Source organism: Nomascus leucogenys, chromosome 3 (genome assembly GCF_006542625.1).
Source record: "Nomascus leucogenys isolate Asia chromosome 3, Asia_NLE_v1, whole genome shotgun sequence".
NCBI classification, from domain to species: domain Eukaryota; kingdom Metazoa; phylum Chordata; class Mammalia; order Primates; family Hylobatidae; genus Nomascus; species Nomascus leucogenys.
This window is the reverse complement of record NC_044383.1, coordinates 59,804,679-59,821,962: the sequence shown is the minus strand read 5'-3', so window position 1 is coordinate 59,821,962 and position 17,284 is coordinate 59,804,679. Positions and strand designations below refer to the sequence as shown.

The 17,284-nt window shown below is 36.7% G+C and overlaps 2 protein-coding genes across 6 annotated transcripts in view; one reads left to right on the top strand and one right to left on the bottom strand.

Moving 5' to 3' along the window:
• The window catches only part of COL19A1 (collagen type XIX alpha 1 chain), a 329,106-nt gene extending 322,009 nt beyond the window's left edge, over nucleotides 1-7,097 (top strand). The window contains exons 50-51 of the mRNA XM_030804323.1: nucleotides 6,717-6,794; nucleotides 6,970-7,097. Of these exons, the coding sequence (XP_030660183.1) occupies nucleotides 6,717-6,794; nucleotides 6,970-7,097 (206 nt within the window). The remainder of the gene's footprint in view (nucleotides 1-6,716; nucleotides 6,795-6,969) is intronic.
• A 9,120-nt stretch (nucleotides 7,098-16,217) lies between these two features.
• COL9A1 (collagen type IX alpha 1 chain) overlaps nucleotides 16,218-17,284 on the bottom strand; it is a 100,476-nt gene continuing 99,409 nt past the window's right edge. For all 5 annotated transcript variants that reach the window (XM_030809403.1, XM_030809405.1, XM_030809406.1 and 2 more), the window contains one exon: nucleotides 16,218-17,182. In XM_030809403.1, the coding sequence (XP_030665263.1) occupies nucleotides 16,998-17,182 (185 nt within the window). In that variant the 3' untranslated portion in view covers nucleotides 16,218-16,997. The remainder of the gene's footprint in view (nucleotides 17,183-17,284) is intronic.

Here is a 17,284-nt window from a genome sequence, read left to right as displayed (position 1 = left end):
GAAAATGTGGCACATATACACCATGGAATACTATGCAGCCATAAAAAATGATGAGTTCATGTCCTTTGTAGGGACATGGATGAAACTGGAAAACATCATTCTCAGTAAACTATCACAAGGACAAAAAACCAAACACCGCATGTTCTCACTCATAGGTGGGAATTGAACAATGAGAACTCATGGACACAGGAAGGGGAACATCACACTCCGGGGACTGTTGTGGGGTGGGGGGAGGGGGGAGGGACAGCATTAGGAGATATAACTAATGCTAAATGACGAGTTAATGGGTGCAGCACACCAACATGGCACATGCATACATATGTAACAAACCTGCACATTGTGCATATGTACCCTAAAACTTATAGTATAATAATAATAAAAAATAAAAAATAAAAACCATGGAGGATCTCAGGTTCCTTCCTTGAAATAATCAAAAGCAACTGGTATAAAGAAAGAAAAGAGAAAATTAACACTAAAATAAGAATGTAGTCCAAAATAACATATATGCAAAGAAGTGCTTTTCTGTCACCAGTTTCCTTCCTACTGCTATTCTGTAATATTGAGCCTTATTTTCTGAAGTGTCCCGAGGTGATTGATGTGCCCTTCCTCTTCTGAAAGAGCAACATCTGTTCAGTTCCCAATAGCAGTGCCTGTTAGTATATATATCCTAATATAACCTTAGAACCTATAACCATGATTGCCAAGTCTTTGCGTTTAATTAGCACGATATAAAACAGGAACAGTTAAAATCTCTCTAGTTTTTTTTAAACCATACATATATTCCACCATTATCTTTAAATTGTAGTGAAGTTTGGCAGATTGATGAAGGAAAGAGAAAGGTATAGGATGCGGAGTAGCCCTCTATGTATACACTATTGTGTAGAGGGGGCTAATTATTATCTTTCGCTAGTTGGGTCTGTTCTGAAGTCAGAGTATATGAGACTGGTGTGCAGATCTCAAAAGCTCATCTGAAAATGTGTAATGCCTCAAGCCACATGAAGAATAAGCAGCGTTAACACCAATAGGAAGAAAACTTTAGATAGATCCTTCAAACTGTGGTGGTTTGAGAGGACAAGAACAATGGAATATTGAGATGATCAAGGAAAACAGCTCTGGAACTGGAGTTTCCTGTTCCACTCAAACACCTGGCTTCAGACACCTCACAGGTGCTGCGAAGGCCCATCTGGAAGGCTGTCAGTCAGAGGCAATTCTAAACCCACAGTATCGGTGAAGCTTTTGGAAACAAGCCTTCTGTTCACCACTCCACTTGCCCTTCCTTTTGCAAAGGATTTCTATGGATTTCATCTGCTGTTGTGCCTCAAAGATATTATAGACTACTTCTACTCCTGATAGGGCTTCTGGATGCAATTCTTGAATTTGGAAGATATCCCCACATGATTTCCAGTTTTTTTGTGAACCAAGGTTTACTAAAATTGTCAAAACTTTCGTCTCCCCATTGGGTTTCTGACAACAGACATATCTTGACTACAGCTTAGTAGATGTCTCCTTAACCTTTACATAATACTTCCTTTTCAGTATTTGTTAAATTTGCCTAAAATTTAGCAAAAAAATAAATAAAAATTGCAAAACGTGGAATTCATTTTTAAGGAATATTTGTTTCTTAAAAATATTTGTTTTTAAGGAATATCAGTACAGTAGGCATGCTGTACTGATAATCGTGTCTAAAGGCACAGAGAAATCTCACTGAAAAGAAAGAAAATGAGAGGCTGCTGTTTAATTTTCGGTGCCTCTGGAGAAGTGCACAAGAAATTGAGGCGTTTTTCTATAGTAGATAAATAGGTGTGACACGCTCAAAAGATGAAGTTATACACGTAACTTATAAGCTTTGCTCTGCTCAATTTAAGTGTTTTTTTTTTCAAAGAGGAAAGAAAAAAATGCATTTAAAATCACCAGTGACCATGCAAACCTCAGATGCTATTGTCTGAATTAGTCCTTTTAATGACACAGCATGGTTGAGTTTAAGAAAGGGTCGAAGTCAGAAAAGCAACATAGGTTGGGAAGAAAAGATGGCCTCTGAATGTGGCACAGTGCGTTCTGCCACTCATTCATCCTGTCTGATGGTGGCTACTCTGGAATATTTAGAAGAGACATTTTGTTTTGTTTTGTTTCCAGTGTTTGTCAGGAAAGAAATCTATTTGGTTCTGAAATACATTTTTAAGAAATTTTAGAACCTTTCTGCAAATAGAGCTTGTGGATGGTAACTTTTGAACTTTAAATAATTTTTCGTATGTTTTCTAAAGTTTTTGCAATGAAACATTGCTTATATTGGCAAAACACTTTGTTCCACTTATGACAACTTTACGATATATATGATCTTAAATATAGCTTAACTAAATTAATCTGAAATTTAAAATTAAAATTAAGTGGTTGGTTTGAAATATACACTATGGAATGAGTCCTTTATTATCTTATCTTTAGGAGAAGACAAAAGTATAAAGGGGTTTCGTAAAGTTTCCTGTGCTTATTCTGAGAAGCAGGAGACGTATAGAAAGCAGTGAGAAAATCGACGTCAGACTGTGAGAGGTACACAGTTCATGTTGAAAAAAGGAAGAGCCGCTCCTACCAAGATTCTGATCATGAAAGCTTGAGGATCCGCCTTCAGCACCCTGACCTTCTTAAAGTGAAAAGAAAGACCATTCAGCTTCCGAGTTGCATCACCTCATTTGCAGTTTTTCTAAGTTTCTAAAGGGGTGATTGTTGATGTCTTTTTTAAATTGAAAACATTTCCAGACAGCGTTTAGATTTTAGCCGTCCCATGGGGTTCTAAGTACTGGCTTCCTGCTGTGCCTTGAGAGAACTTTCGTTGGTGTCCATTCCCACCTGGGGCTTGCAGCACAGGGCCTCATGGCTGGTTCTCCCAGGTATGAGCTAAAATGTGCCGCATCAGAATAAAAGAAACCCCAAGAAGCATGATTCAGCTGAGTTCCCCTATATAAACAGGAGAGGCGAATTTTCCTAACAGACCTTATTCTTTCGAGTGAGTTTTATGAGAAAAAACTTCATTTAAACTTTTTCTCAAACACAGCTGATTCTCCATCACCTATTCCACCCAAGGAATAGATACCACACCTAAAGCCCTACTCATTTCAGAAGGAACCTCACATGTGGGGTCAGTAGGAAAAAACAGCTACATCCATTCCGTGCACCCTGCATCAGTTCCAAAAGGACAGTAGTGGGAGTAGTTGTTCTTACTTGTGCACTTTTAAAGTAATTGATCATACATAATGTTTATAGGAAGCACTTGTGATATATAGATTTAACCTTTCAAATTTAGTAGCATTAGGGGCATTTGGATATGGGAGGACATGTGAGTGTGTGTCAAAATGACTGAAGGGCACTGCTATCAGTTGGTGGACCAGAACCAGGGAGGCTAAACAACTTGTAAGGCACAAGGCAACTCCTAACCCCACCCCCACCATGCCCACCGTAAACAACTATCCCTCCTAAAATGCCAATAGCATCCATTTACGGGCCTTTTTCCGGTATGTATACAGGTGCACAGATTTACAACTTTAGAAGTAAATATCTGGAGTCAAAACTGAAATCTTCCTACTAGAAAGAAACACAGTCTACCACCTGAAAAACTACACCAAGCACCAGGTTTCATCAATGACTAGTACCTCTAGATGCTTTCAATTAGGACATTGCTGGTGTTTTATTTGTTTTCCTACGTGAGCTACAGTTTTATCTAGCTGTCATCCCGTAGAATTTTTTTTTTTTTTTTTTTTGAGCTGCATTTTTGCTCTTGTTGCCCAGGCTGGAGTGTAATGGCCACAATCTCGGCTCACTGCAACCTCGGCCTCCTGGGTTCAAGCAATTATCCTGCCTCAGCCTCCCAAGTAGCTGGGATTACAGGTGCCCGCTACCACGCCCAGCTAAGTTTTGTATTTTTAGTAGAGATAGGGTTTCACCATGTTGGCCAGGCTGGTCTTGAACTCCTAACCTCAGGTGATCCACCTGCCTCGGCCTCCCAAAGTGCTGGGATTACAGGTGTGAGCCACTGGGCCTGGCCTATCCTGTAGACTTATTGTCTATGGAAATACATGTTAGACCAGCCTCTTCCAAATTTAAAGACAGGCCCACCCTGAAGAGGTGAAAAGCTTAATTCTATAAATGGGGAAAGCTGTTATTGACCTTGTTAGCGTTCCTACAAGGAGTTTTGTTATGAAGTAATGATTAAAAAAAAAAAAAAGACCCTACGACTTTATGGCAGCCTTCATAATGAATGAGCTTGGGACCTTAATAGGAAATTCAAGAGTAGAAAGTTCTCCTGTACTTGTGCAATTCAGTTGCTTTATCTATTAATAACAGGTAATTATTAACCTAATGAACTGAGAAATTTGTACAAAGAAATTGTTACATTTGACAGGAGAAGGGTAAATGTTACCTTATGCAAATACACAAATTACAGTTTATTAATTTGTAATACCACATGAACTGAAATGCATGTGCAATAATATATTTCTGCATTATATTTGCAAATCTGAGAGCTGAATTCAAATGAAATAGGTAAGTTTTAGCCAATATATTCTTCATTTGGAATTGCATTACAGTCTTATTAATCCTCTTATTAATCAAAAGTTCATGTATCTTCAATTATTATTCTTTCTTCCTCATATTTTTAGCCTGTAATCTTAAGTACTTACTGAGATAGCTGAGGGTCAACTTTATAACTTTTCTGTAACAGTGGGACCTGAGTTAAACTATCAAATATACCTCAGGTAATAAATATTATTTTACTCCAGAAATGTTTAAGTAATGGATTTGGGAGGGCGCTTTCAAATGACCCTAAGTATATACATTTTTTTCCTGCTGTTCACATATGTTAAATGAAAGTCACTTATGTCAAAGAAATCCTGGAAACATTTTAAATTTGAATATAGATCAACTGTGGTTATTATGTCACAAGACGAAGCCACTATTCTCTCTAGGGTCTAGGATTGTATTGAATATCTTTAACACAATTTTCAAATATAAATATGTGAAGATTTCCTGCTAGTGGGTGTATTTCTACTATATACTTCAAAATATTTTTAACATATATTCTTTTTTCCACTAGTTTCACATTTATGATCAGGTCATACATAAAAAGCAAATAAATACCTGTGTGGTGATTACATTGCCAGTGCTGTTCAGATAATAATGTGTGCATTATATGACCTAGTCAAGGTGAAAATGATAACCCCAAAAACTGCTAATTCTCAACAATAATGGGAAATAATTGATCATACATACTGTTCATAGGGAGCATTACATTTTCTCCTCCTGCCATGTTCTACTGTAACAGCACACCTTTATGAAAAGTCACAACTAAGTCACGGCCTACTGTTTCCTACTGAGATGCTCTTCTACTGATGTCTTTGCTGTGCGTCCACATGAGTCTACATGGCTGCGCTGTCCATTTGGGACAAGGAGTGATCTTTAAGGGGCTGTTTAAGTATGAAAAAGTTGAAAATAAAAACTCTATTTGCCATCACTGTGAAACTCTTACAGCATGGAACCTTTTATTCAAATGAAGTATTACATGGGTGCCAATATATAAAACACAGATAAAAATGCTTTATGCTTTTTATAAGCAGGGATAATGACTTCCGGAGACACAAATTTCTCTGTAGTCTTGTAGCTCAGCCAATAGCAAGCGTATTAGATAGTAAGAATAATTTTGTTTTAAAATATAGACAGATCTTAGACGTAATTCATTTTGGTTAAAATATCTTAAGTTGATGAAGTGCATTTGGGAGACTGTCAGTCTCCTCTCTTGTTTCCTAGCTTGGCTGAAGCTCCTTTGGAGTTATAACTGCCACGTTCAAACATGGGGTGGATGTTTAAACGTTACTTAGAGCAGATATAATGTTTATAGTTGATCATCTGAACACAGACCTGACTTTTTAGATGAGTTAAGCCACGTATACTCATGCTCTCGCTATCATTTATTAGAATCTTGAATTATTTGTTCATTTCCTTTAATTCTTGGAATAAGATCCATATTCCTATTATATTATCTTGTTCTCATTTTAAGCAAGACTCTTTCCATATACTTCTTTCATTTAGCCTATACCTTGCCTTCAATCAGAATTCCTACTGAAGAGGGCTCACACAGCTTGTGATAGCTATTTGCAAGACTGATTTATTTAGGTATCATTTTCAGAGCCAAAATCTCGCTATCAAGAGTATAACTAGTTGGGGCCGGGCATGGTGGCTCACGCCTGTAATCCCAGCATTTTGGGAGGCCAAGGCGGGCAGATCACCTGAGGTCAGGAGTTCGAGACTAGCCTGGCCAACATGGCAAAACCCTGTCTCTACTAAAAATACAAAAAAAATGCTACTCAGGAGGCTGAGGCAGGAGAATCACTTGAACCCAGGAGGTGGAGGTTGCAGTGAGCCAAGATAATAGTGCCACTGCACTCCAGCCTGGGTGACAGAGGAAGACTCTGTCTCAAAAAAAAAAAAAAAAATTTGACTAGTTGGAACTTTTTATAGTAATTGCATGTTTTTTAAGATCTTCATTGCCCTATTATACCCAATCTGTTTAATATGTAAGTTTAATATGTGGTTAATGCCAGTTAGCTAATATACTATTTATGTTAAGCAAATGTATCACATAATTATCACAGACTCAGAAAGTGGTTCTTGTGTGTGCTGAGTTGCCATAGAACCCTTTTTGTGTGTCTCTTTTTTATATATTTCTCACTTAGGCTACAGAGGACAGAAGGGAGAAAGAGGTGAACCTGGAATTGGGCTGCCAGGGAGTCCAGGTCTTCCTGGGACTTCAGGTAAGAGTGATATTATCTTCACAACACAAGCAAGCCTTTAAAAATGAGAACCGTGCTTCTCCCCTAGGGTCCTTAAATGTCAACTCGAGTGATCCATTTTGGCTAGAGGGTGGGAGAGAGGAAGGGCCATATGTGATCTGCATTGTGATGTTTTTTTTTTTTTTTATGTCACTAGCTCTGGGTTTGCCAGGCTCACCAGGTGCCCCAGGCCCCCAGGGCCCCCCAGGACCCAGTGGAAGATGTAACCCAGAAGATTGCCTCTATCCTGTGTCTCATGCCCATCAGCGGACAGGTGGGAAATGAACACACCTGAAGAAGACTTCGTTCCTGGTGACACTTCCTTGCCATTGCAGCTATCTTAATACCGTCAAACCCTCATCATCTGTGGGTTCCTTTTATTTTTTTATTTTTTTTATGTTTTTTGGAGTAAGCCAGACATTAAAAGCAACCATTTGAATCCTAGTCCTATAGCAATTGCAAATCAGCATTTTTTGATTTTTCCCAAATTCATTCCATATGTTTTGCTTTACAATTGCTATGATTTTTACTCAGAGTTTTATATGAAATATGCAAGTAAATCTTATCGTTAGTTCTTCTTCAAAAGGAAATTGCACCTTGTGACTTAGTAGACTGATGATGATATCCATTTTGTAGACTCATCAACATGTGGTTGGCCTTTGATTTCTCAATTTTAAAGTTTCAGACTTATCTTTAAGTTTTCTTGGTGTTTAAATTTACTATCATTGCTAAACATCTTGTCAACTTTTTTGATATAGTGCATTGCTCCTGTTGAATGTTTTTTGACTACTTTTTATAACTTAAGAATTTTTATACCATCTACATCTATCCTACTTATGCAGAAAAAATAGGCAATAAGAACTTCATTTTACAACTTATGTTTTCAAAAAAAAAAATGCAGGAAACTGTTTTATCAGGGAGCCCAAACACCCAGCATAGCCAACCACTGAAATGATTTTGTTAATTCTGTGTAATGAGCTCAATTCAAAGCAATCACCACTGGCATGAATAAGTACTGCATGAAAAGGGAGTATCAAATTCCAGTTTTGTATGAGTTCTGCAAAAAAAAGCCTAATACTCTATGGTCCCCTCACTCAGTTTCTCATTTGGTAAACAGAAAGCTGTTTTCCCTACAAGGTGCTTGGTGGTGAAGTCACCAAGCTGTCTTTGGTACTCTTAAAGCTTCAATGGCCTAGCAAGATCTTTGGGCCCTTGTATCCATTATTCTTATGACCTCATCACCCTCAGACTTTAAGACAAGAAGCCACCATCAGAACAAAGGATAGGATACATAAAGAATGGACTCACTTGTCCTAGAAGATGAATGTGTAGTGTCAGCAAATGCTTATTAAGAAGGTGAAGCCCAAAAGCTCTTAAGGAGAATTATATTTCTCCAGAAGCTGCAGCAAGAGGTACAGCTCAACAAAGGAAAACCACAGGACTGGATATGCAACTAGTGCTCAGACCAAAGAGTTCACACCCACTCTAAAACCATGTCCTCTGAAAAGAAACAAAAATACAGTGATCATCAAATGACTAAACAGTCTTTCTGTTGATTAGCTGTACATTCATTGAGGAACTGTTGATTGGCAGGCACTGATTCTCTAGAATACTGGGCATGAGGATGTTGCAGAAATCTAGATGGTGGGTCCCACAGATGTGAGAACATGCCGCAAGAGCCTGCCAGCCACAGCAATCAGGACTCACACCTCTTCAAGGAGCAGTGCAGATTTCAGTTTGGCTAAAACAGGATGATTGCTTTTGTCTGTTTACTGAAAAATGAGTTTAGAAAGGCTAGCCCACTGACATTGGAAAAAGCTGTGAACAGAGTTTTGTCTGAGGAACGTGCCTAATTTAAGGCAGGGTTTGTTCCAATGCATCCGTGATTTGAACCGGTTTTCATTATAGATTAATGAACTGCTGGTCAGGTACTGTCTACAATGGCTGTGCATACCTATAACGTTTTAGGTATTTCATATTGAATTATGCTGTATATTTCAATTCCAAGTTTATTTATTTTATTTTCCAAGGTTATTTTATTTATTGTAAGCGTTTTGACATTGATTTTTTTTTATTTTCTTTCTTGTGCAATACCTACAATGGTGCTGTGTTTTAAACTTACACAATTGGAACATACATATGTGTTTTCTTAGTAAAATGGTAATTTATCCCGAAAAAGTGTACATAGATCTAAAATTTGGTGCTATGTGTATATCTTGAGCTTTTAATTTGTTGAATTTTCTAAACGCTTACAACTTATCTGCCACTTATATTAATTTACTTGAATTTGTCATAAAGCTAAACATTTTATATGTTTTCAAAGATTATTTTTTCATATTAATAGGTTATCTTTTTGCCTGTTTGCTAATTTAAAAATATTTATTTTATCATTTTAATGTTTTCATGGACTTTTTTGCTGATGGTAATCAACTTTTTTTGTTTTTTGGTTTTTGAGTTGTTCCTTTCATAGACATAAAAAGACAATTCATTTTCTTGTTTTATTAACTCTGTTCATTTTTATTCTACAAAATACATCATGCATTCTTTTTTATAAATTGTATATTTAGAAATCTTTCTAAATACCATTAATGCTTGACTGGTTAATTCCTATTTCAAGGATTTGGATTTATTCAGGTAATTTGATGGGACGGGGAAATATAATATTATGTGATGCATATTACAAAGTGGACTTGTCACAATGACACAAACTCATTTTTTGTAACTGGGAAATATGACTAAATTTGACATAACTAGAGAAACAGGGCTGTATCCACATGGTAAAGCCTTTCTCACCCTACTCTATTATTTACCTTCAGATACTTTTTCCTGCCTCAGCTCTGTACACACGATATGCAACAAAGGGCAGCAAGAAATGCTGGGTCCACCTAATTTAACACCAAATGAAGTTGAGATTTGACAGTTGCCCAACTCCTTTAATAAAAAGAAAGTAAATAATTTGGGCCCCAAAGTAGGGTGGGAAACTTTCCTCTACATGACTTGATGGTTGCCAAATCCCTTGCACCATTTTATTCCATTCCAAAACATGTGTTTATTTCCACATAGATGTTAATGATGTCCAAAGCAGGGGAGAAGAATTATTCAATTTCATGAATTATCTCTTGTTTGCACTCCAGAAAACATACGTGTTTAAATACAAATTAATTATGGGCCATGACGATTAATATTAAAACTGTGATTTCCACATACAAGTATGTTTGAGTTCCAATCTTACATTTTATACCAAGTTCAAAACACTTTCAGATAGAAGTCTTTCTATGCAAAGATTAAAGTATGACTTCAATTAATATTTATGGCCTTTGGAATCCAAAGCAAAACAGAAGAATAATTCATGGATTTGTTCATTATTCTTTCCAACTGAAGACATTAACCATTACTTCTAACCGTAACACAAACACAGCAAGTTTTAACCTTTTAAACTTTTCACTTTGCGATCAAAGTAACCCCGTAAGTTTATTTCCCTATTTCATGATATTGTTTAAACTTTAAAATTTTAGTCACTTAAAGAACTTAAGCAATTATATTAAAATACGTTGTCTGTGAAAATTATCATTTGATATTTGGCTTATAAAGTAATTTTTATGAATCTGTTTTATGAGTTAGGTAAGATTTAGCCTTTCTGCAGCCTCTCTCATCTGTTGGGAACCTGTGATATACCTCCATTTGTCCACAAGATGGTGTTTAAAGCAATTTGTTCAGAAGAACTGAACAAACTAACAGAAATACAAGGCTACGAACGGTTTAGTGGACAACTAAATCAGACTCTTGCCTTTGCACTTTTTTTAACTATTGTAGATAATTTTTGTTAATTTGTTTTGTTAATTTATGTTTTTCCTAATTTTAAGCATCTTTATGAAACAGGCACAGTACCCTTTGGTTTGTTGACTGTTTTGATTTTATTTCTTCGGTGGATATATATGTACTTATACACTTAGTTAACATGCAGATTAACTATTCATAACTGTTTATACTCCACTCTCATATTTTAGTGATCAAATAGTGATCAAACAGCTAAATAATTATCCTACCTTTTAGACAGGACAGATACTCTCTTTCAATAGACAAGAAAAAAGATTTAGCTTGTCACAAGAAGTAGACAATTTATAAAACTACACAATGTCTAAACTCTATGTTGCTCAGTGTACTTAAAATTTTACAGTTAGATTTGTATAACGTTTATATTTTTCTAGAATACATCACTATTTACAAAAGTACGATTAGAAACACTGTTTTTTTAGTACCATTTTTATTTTCATAACACTAATAATACACTGGGATTGAGAATTTCTCAGTTAAGTGTTTTGCTGAAGTTGTTTTAATGAATACTCAAAAAAGTTTTGCAGATTTGTCTATTGCTCTTGTTCTTAAATTGTTTTTCACACTTGTCTGTATCCACCTTCTGAAGACACACAAGTGTTTACTGTCGTGGTTTTCCAGCGTTATTTCTTAATACTTGAGTGTTGACACATTTTTGTACCATCCCCCTTTTGTACCATCTCTGCTCACAAAGATTATATGCAGGCTTTGAAGAGGAGAAGATGCAGAAGATAATTGAATTGGTATCTTGTATGCCTACGTAATTCAAAGTGACTTAGTCCATTGAATTGTGTTCATTTATTAGTTGGCTGGTTAAGATAGCATTAATTATCTTAAATTTGTTCAACTACTAAAAGTCTCAGGCAATAGGACAAATGAGTGTCATCATTTTTATTGTGTTGCATACCTGGAGCTATAATCCAAATGTTTTACTCAACAAAATAATGCTAGAGTAACTGATCAATTTGGTTAAATTGAATGAAGAACCAAGTGAACACAGAGAAAACTCATTCAGACAAGTAGACCCAGCACAGCAAAAATTTGTCTGAAAGATAAGACAAACTTATAAGACCAAAGCTAAGTCTAAGAAAATCTAAATGGAAAAAAAAATTGCAAGTTCAGATCCAATAGTGAGTGATGTGGTACAACTGGAGGAGTTAGCTACTTGCTTCATGAATTTGTCAAAAGTGAATACTAATAAAGTGGGAGGCTTCACTAAATGAGGGAGTAAATAAGATTTAAGTTTATCAGAAGTGTGTGTATTGTGTGACCATACTAAGCTTCTGGGTGTAAGTAAAGATGCTGGCTATTTTACAACTTTTTATTTTATTGTGTTATGTACATTTTGGAGATAAATGTTTTTCAGCGCATTAATATCTTTAAATTCAGGTTGTATTGGGTGTATTTTACAACTGTTTATTTTTAAATAACATTTAGGGTGTGTTTTCCCCCATTTTGTTTGTTCTCTATCTTACCTCATCAAACTCTTTAAGGTTTAATTGAATATACTCACGTTAAGTGCAATGGCACTAGTTTTATTCAAAATCCCACATGGGCATAATGCTTTGAGGTGTTGATTCCTATGTGTTCATTATGCATAATGAGCTTGTCACCCATCTCAGCAATAAAGGTTCTGACCCTATGTCAGGGAAATCTAAGGTGCAATTATTGAGGCCATTTCTACTCTTCATCACTTGCCACGGCTGAAGCTCCACACTTCAGTCCGTTTTGTTTGGTGTCAACCATGGGGATGCTCCAGAAGCACTCTCGGCTAACCATGAGCCCACAGGTGTCCAAGGAACCTTAATTGGTCTATTGCAAGGTTCATGTTTGTACCATCATTATAGTTTTCTTTGTCACATGAATCATTGCTCGGCTTGAAATAAGTTTGTCACCCATCTCCCTGGCAGTTCATAAAAAGCCTAGTCTAATTATTTCAGATGAGAATTATAAGCATAAACAAAAGCCCAAAAGCAGGCAGTCCTTTGGGACTATTGTCCCCCAGAGTGATCATCTCACTAAAATCATTTGAGACTTTTTGCTGTAGAGGTCCCTGAGGGAGATAAGAAATAACACAATTAACTTTTCTCATCCATAGAAGCTTTTACACCATGAGTGATAAGGAAATAGGCAAAAAGTAGTTAAATACATAGCAGGTTTTCTTAACAGAAATTAATTATATCAAAAGGTGCCAGATGATTTATATGTTTACTTATACCGGGTAATAACTTACATCGTTCTTAACTATTCCTATCTTCAGGCCCCCTTTGGATAAATTAACTAGGTGCTCTCTAAAGAATATTGTTGTCTTTTCACACACATATTTTCAACTTAGACACAAAATGGAATTTCAAATATATCTCAGAAAGAGAGGTAGTTTGTTGGAGACAGTTTCCCTCACTTGTTCTCTCTCCAGCTATGTTTTGATAACTTGGAGTCAAGAGTAATTTGTGAAGGCATGTTAAGCAGAGAGTTAGCATGAATTGCCATTTATTGACTAAAAGTAATTTTCAGTTAGCAGCATCTTCTTCCTGATAGCCAGATCAATCAAATATGTTACACTTCCTCTTGTTGAGCATTTAAAGAGCACTTGAGCATGTGTATTTACAGACAGGCATTACTACAGTCAGCCCATTTTGATTTAATAGTTTCTGAGCCATAGGTACTTTATACTGCCATGTCCTGGATCACAACTCACTAAAGAAGACTACACAATTGAAAAGTATTTGTTTTACTTTGTGCAAAAGAACTTAACCTATGTTTATTGAACACAAGTATTCTTTTTTAAAAAGATAAAGTCATTTATGTTCATCACCCTCTATAAACAGCAAGATTGCTAGTTTGCTAGTATTTTTTCCTTAATACTGAGTTTTCACTCCTTTTGCCAGGTTACCAGCAAATATTTTTAAGTAATTTTCTTGATATTTGTAAATCAGAATTTCTATTGGTTTCCCACCTATGTTGGTTTAGTTAGTTTATTTTAGAGACAGGGTCTTGTTCTGTCGCCCAGGCTAGAGTGCAGTGGTGTGATCATAGCTCACCATGGCTTCAAACTCCTGGTCTCAAGGAATCCTCCAACCTCAGCTTCCCGAGTAGCTGGGACTACAAGAGCTCACTACCATGCCTGGCTATTTTTTAAATTTGTTTTTATTTTTGTAGAGACGGGAGACTCACCGTCTTGCCCAGGCTGGTCTCGAACTCCTGGGCTCAAGCTATCCTCCCATCTTGGCCTTTCAAAGTGTTGGGATTACAGGTGTGAGCCACCATGCCCGGCCTTGGTTTACTTTTAAACTCAGAGACTATATATCAGAAACACTATAATCACCAAAAAATTTTAAAAATACAATAGAGGTGATCTTCTACAGCAGGAATTTACATTAAGCTTATTTCAGTTGGCAAATAAATCAGATTTTACTAATGATGTTTAAGAATAGCAATATTGGTTCAGTCAGCTTGAAATGTAAAGTATCCAAATAAATCAGTCACCTATCCTGATATGACTACTCATTCATATTCTTCTGCTGTGCAGAAGCCAATTACCCAAAACCATGCCAGGGAATTTATGTGTTCAGTCAGTCTAGGAAGTAATTTCCATAGTTCTTAACCAACCTGTCAGATATTAGGGTTGAAAATCGTATCATACTGCCATAGAAGCACTGGCTAGAAATAAATCAGGAATCATTTGCCCTTAATTAACATGCCAGGTTCCAACCAACTTTATTTATTTATACTCTCCTCTCCCAGTGAGTGCTCTAGTTGCCACTTCATCCAACTTTCAAAAATATCTCAGAGAGGATTTGAGATTTCTGTTTTGCTAGAGAGACATGCTTGGTCAGATTCAACATTTATCAACTCTCTTTCATGGAGGGAATTTGCTGGGCTCTTTTCCTTGCAATTTCTAGGTCAAGTGTCTTCCGCTTCTGTAAACTACTTCACTTAACTGAAATTTATAACGAATTGTTCCTGCCATTTGGAATGTGGTAGTTTTGCATAATCTATTTGTAAGTGCTTGTTGCCAACGTTGCTGACTGTATCTGTGGAGCTTGTTGTACAACCTTTACATAACCAGGTTTGTAAAACAGTTGAGTGAACTGTTCTTTGAAATTTTATTTTTTTTAATTTTCTTATGAATATTACAAAACTTAGAAACATGTTTGATTATCTAATTTTTCTTTTATTGTATTTGATTATGTCACTCTCGTTAAAATAAAAGCACTTTGGTGAAAAGATAATTTCTATGCATTTATTTAATTGTGTGTCACAGCTCCTGAAAAAGTTTGCCATTTTTTTAAGTATTGTTTTAGGGAGCTGTAACAGAGACCTTTATTTTCAAAAATCATATTCGAAAAAAGGGAAAGAACATTCTTTCAGTCTATGGAAATAGCACTGATCTATATGGCAAAGTTGGAATCTTCTTAAGCAAAATTCATGCTAGAAGCATAAAACTAGATGCCGTAAGCAGTTTTAAAGAAATCCAAATACAGATTACATAATGATTGATTTAACCAAACAACTAGGACTAGAATTTAAAATGTATAAAAGTATGCATGAGAAAAAATATATAAAAAATTATATTAGGGCTCACTCTCCTTTGACTTGACAGAATTTAGTTCCATAAACTAACTAAAGATGCTATGTTGAACTATTGTTCTATGCCCCAGCACAGGTTACTCACAGGCTCTGTGATAGAAAATGAATATATTAAGTCTGTTGGATAGTTAAGTAGATGTTAATGAAACAGCAAGCCAATATGATTACATAAATAATAATAAAGTGCTTAAGTGGTCAGGAAATACTTAAGAATACAGTGCTTGGCCGGGCGCGGTGGCTCACGCTTGTAATCCCAGCGCTTTGGGAGGCCGAGGCGGGCGAATCACGAGGTGAGGAGATCGAGACCACGGTGAAAACCCGTCTTTACTAAAAATACAAAAAATTAGCCGGGCGTGGTGGTGGGCGCCTGTAGTCCCAGCTACTCGGAGAGGCTGAGGCAGGAGAATGGCGTGAACCCGGGAGGTGGAGCTTACAGTGAGCCAAGATTGCGCCACTGCGCTCCAGCCTGGGCGACAGAGCGAGACTCCCGTCTCAAAAAAAAAAAGAATACAGTGTTTAGCTGAGCTGCATTTATAAAATTTACAAGAAATGGTGAAACATAAATCATGTTTGCAATAAAGTTCTGAGTAGGAGGGAGCTAACAAGCCATTGGAATGAAGGCAGTGGTTCTTAACCTAGAAACAAAGCAAGGCTAGACTTAAAAAAGTCCACGAAATCACTGAAATACTATACAAAAATATACATGCACATGCAGGTGCACATCTTTCTAGGGAATTAACATTTCAAAAAGGTCCACAAAGCTCTTTCCATACACACTAAAACACACACACACACACACACACATCTGTCACAGGGTAACACCCTCTGTGGAACAGCTTTTTAAATTACTTTATGTAGAATAAACACTAATAATGTAAACATACACCTATAGAACCAGTAGTTAAGTAATGTTTAATGTATCTAAATAAGCTCAGTAACTTCTTTTCATTGAACATGATTATTTACAAGAAAACATGCAAGAGATTAAGAAACCATATTTATTTCTTCTTTGGTACAACCAGAGATGTTACCTCAAACCCTCTTAAAATAAATAATCTCATCAATAAAATTTATGAATGCCAGAGTATTAAAATTATTTCTTCGCTTTCACATAGAAGCGCTCAAAATATTAACAGGTTTGGGGTAAAGTACATACAGTTCAACAAAAGTTCAAGCTGAAGAAGGAAACCAATACGTGATGTAAAGAAATCATTTCGGGCGATGTAGCCCTTTCTTATCACTCCAGAGACAGCACATCGATGGGATTTTAAGCACCAATTCCATTGAATGTAGTGGGGTTTCTTCATAACTAGTCTAGTAATCCTCTGTATAACTGAAACAATAATCTGAGAACAACATCTAAATGAAAATAACTACTGCAACTGAGGTAAACCAAACAGTTGTTTTTGTTTATTGGCACAGTGGCCCACGATAAGACACATAGGTATAGCACACTAAAGCTCAAGATCCTGGGAACAGGAGTATAAATTTATTCAAGGGAGGTGTTTGGTTTTCTTTTTTTTTTTTTTTTTAACTGATGACTCTGCTGTCTTCCCTCCAAGGGAAAGGAAAGAGAACTTACTGAATAGCACCGTTCTTCTAAATGTGATTGTCAAGTAGGACTTCTGTAATCATACTGAAGGTAATACATTGTAATCATGCTGAAGGTAATCATCTTTTCCCCAGCTTTGGATGGTGTTTCTCACCCAAGCTCCTTCACCAGGCGTGGTTCATGCAGACAGCCATGCAGCACTGAGCCTTTCAAGGGTCAGGCCCTTTGCTAAATGCTCGCTGACCAGCCTGCATGGTGCAGGAGGCTGGCTCACAGAAACCAGGAAGCCCAGGAGGTCCCGGGGGTCCAGGCACTCCAGGAATTCCTGCCACCCCTGGGGGGCCTCGCTCACCATCTCGGCCATTTCTGCCATAGCTGGCAGGGCCTGGGTCACCTGAAACACACAGAAGATTACACATGTGAACAGGAGAATCCTCATCGATGCAAACTGGCAGAGGGCACGGCTCAGCAGCGCTAAGATAAGGGGTTTAACAAA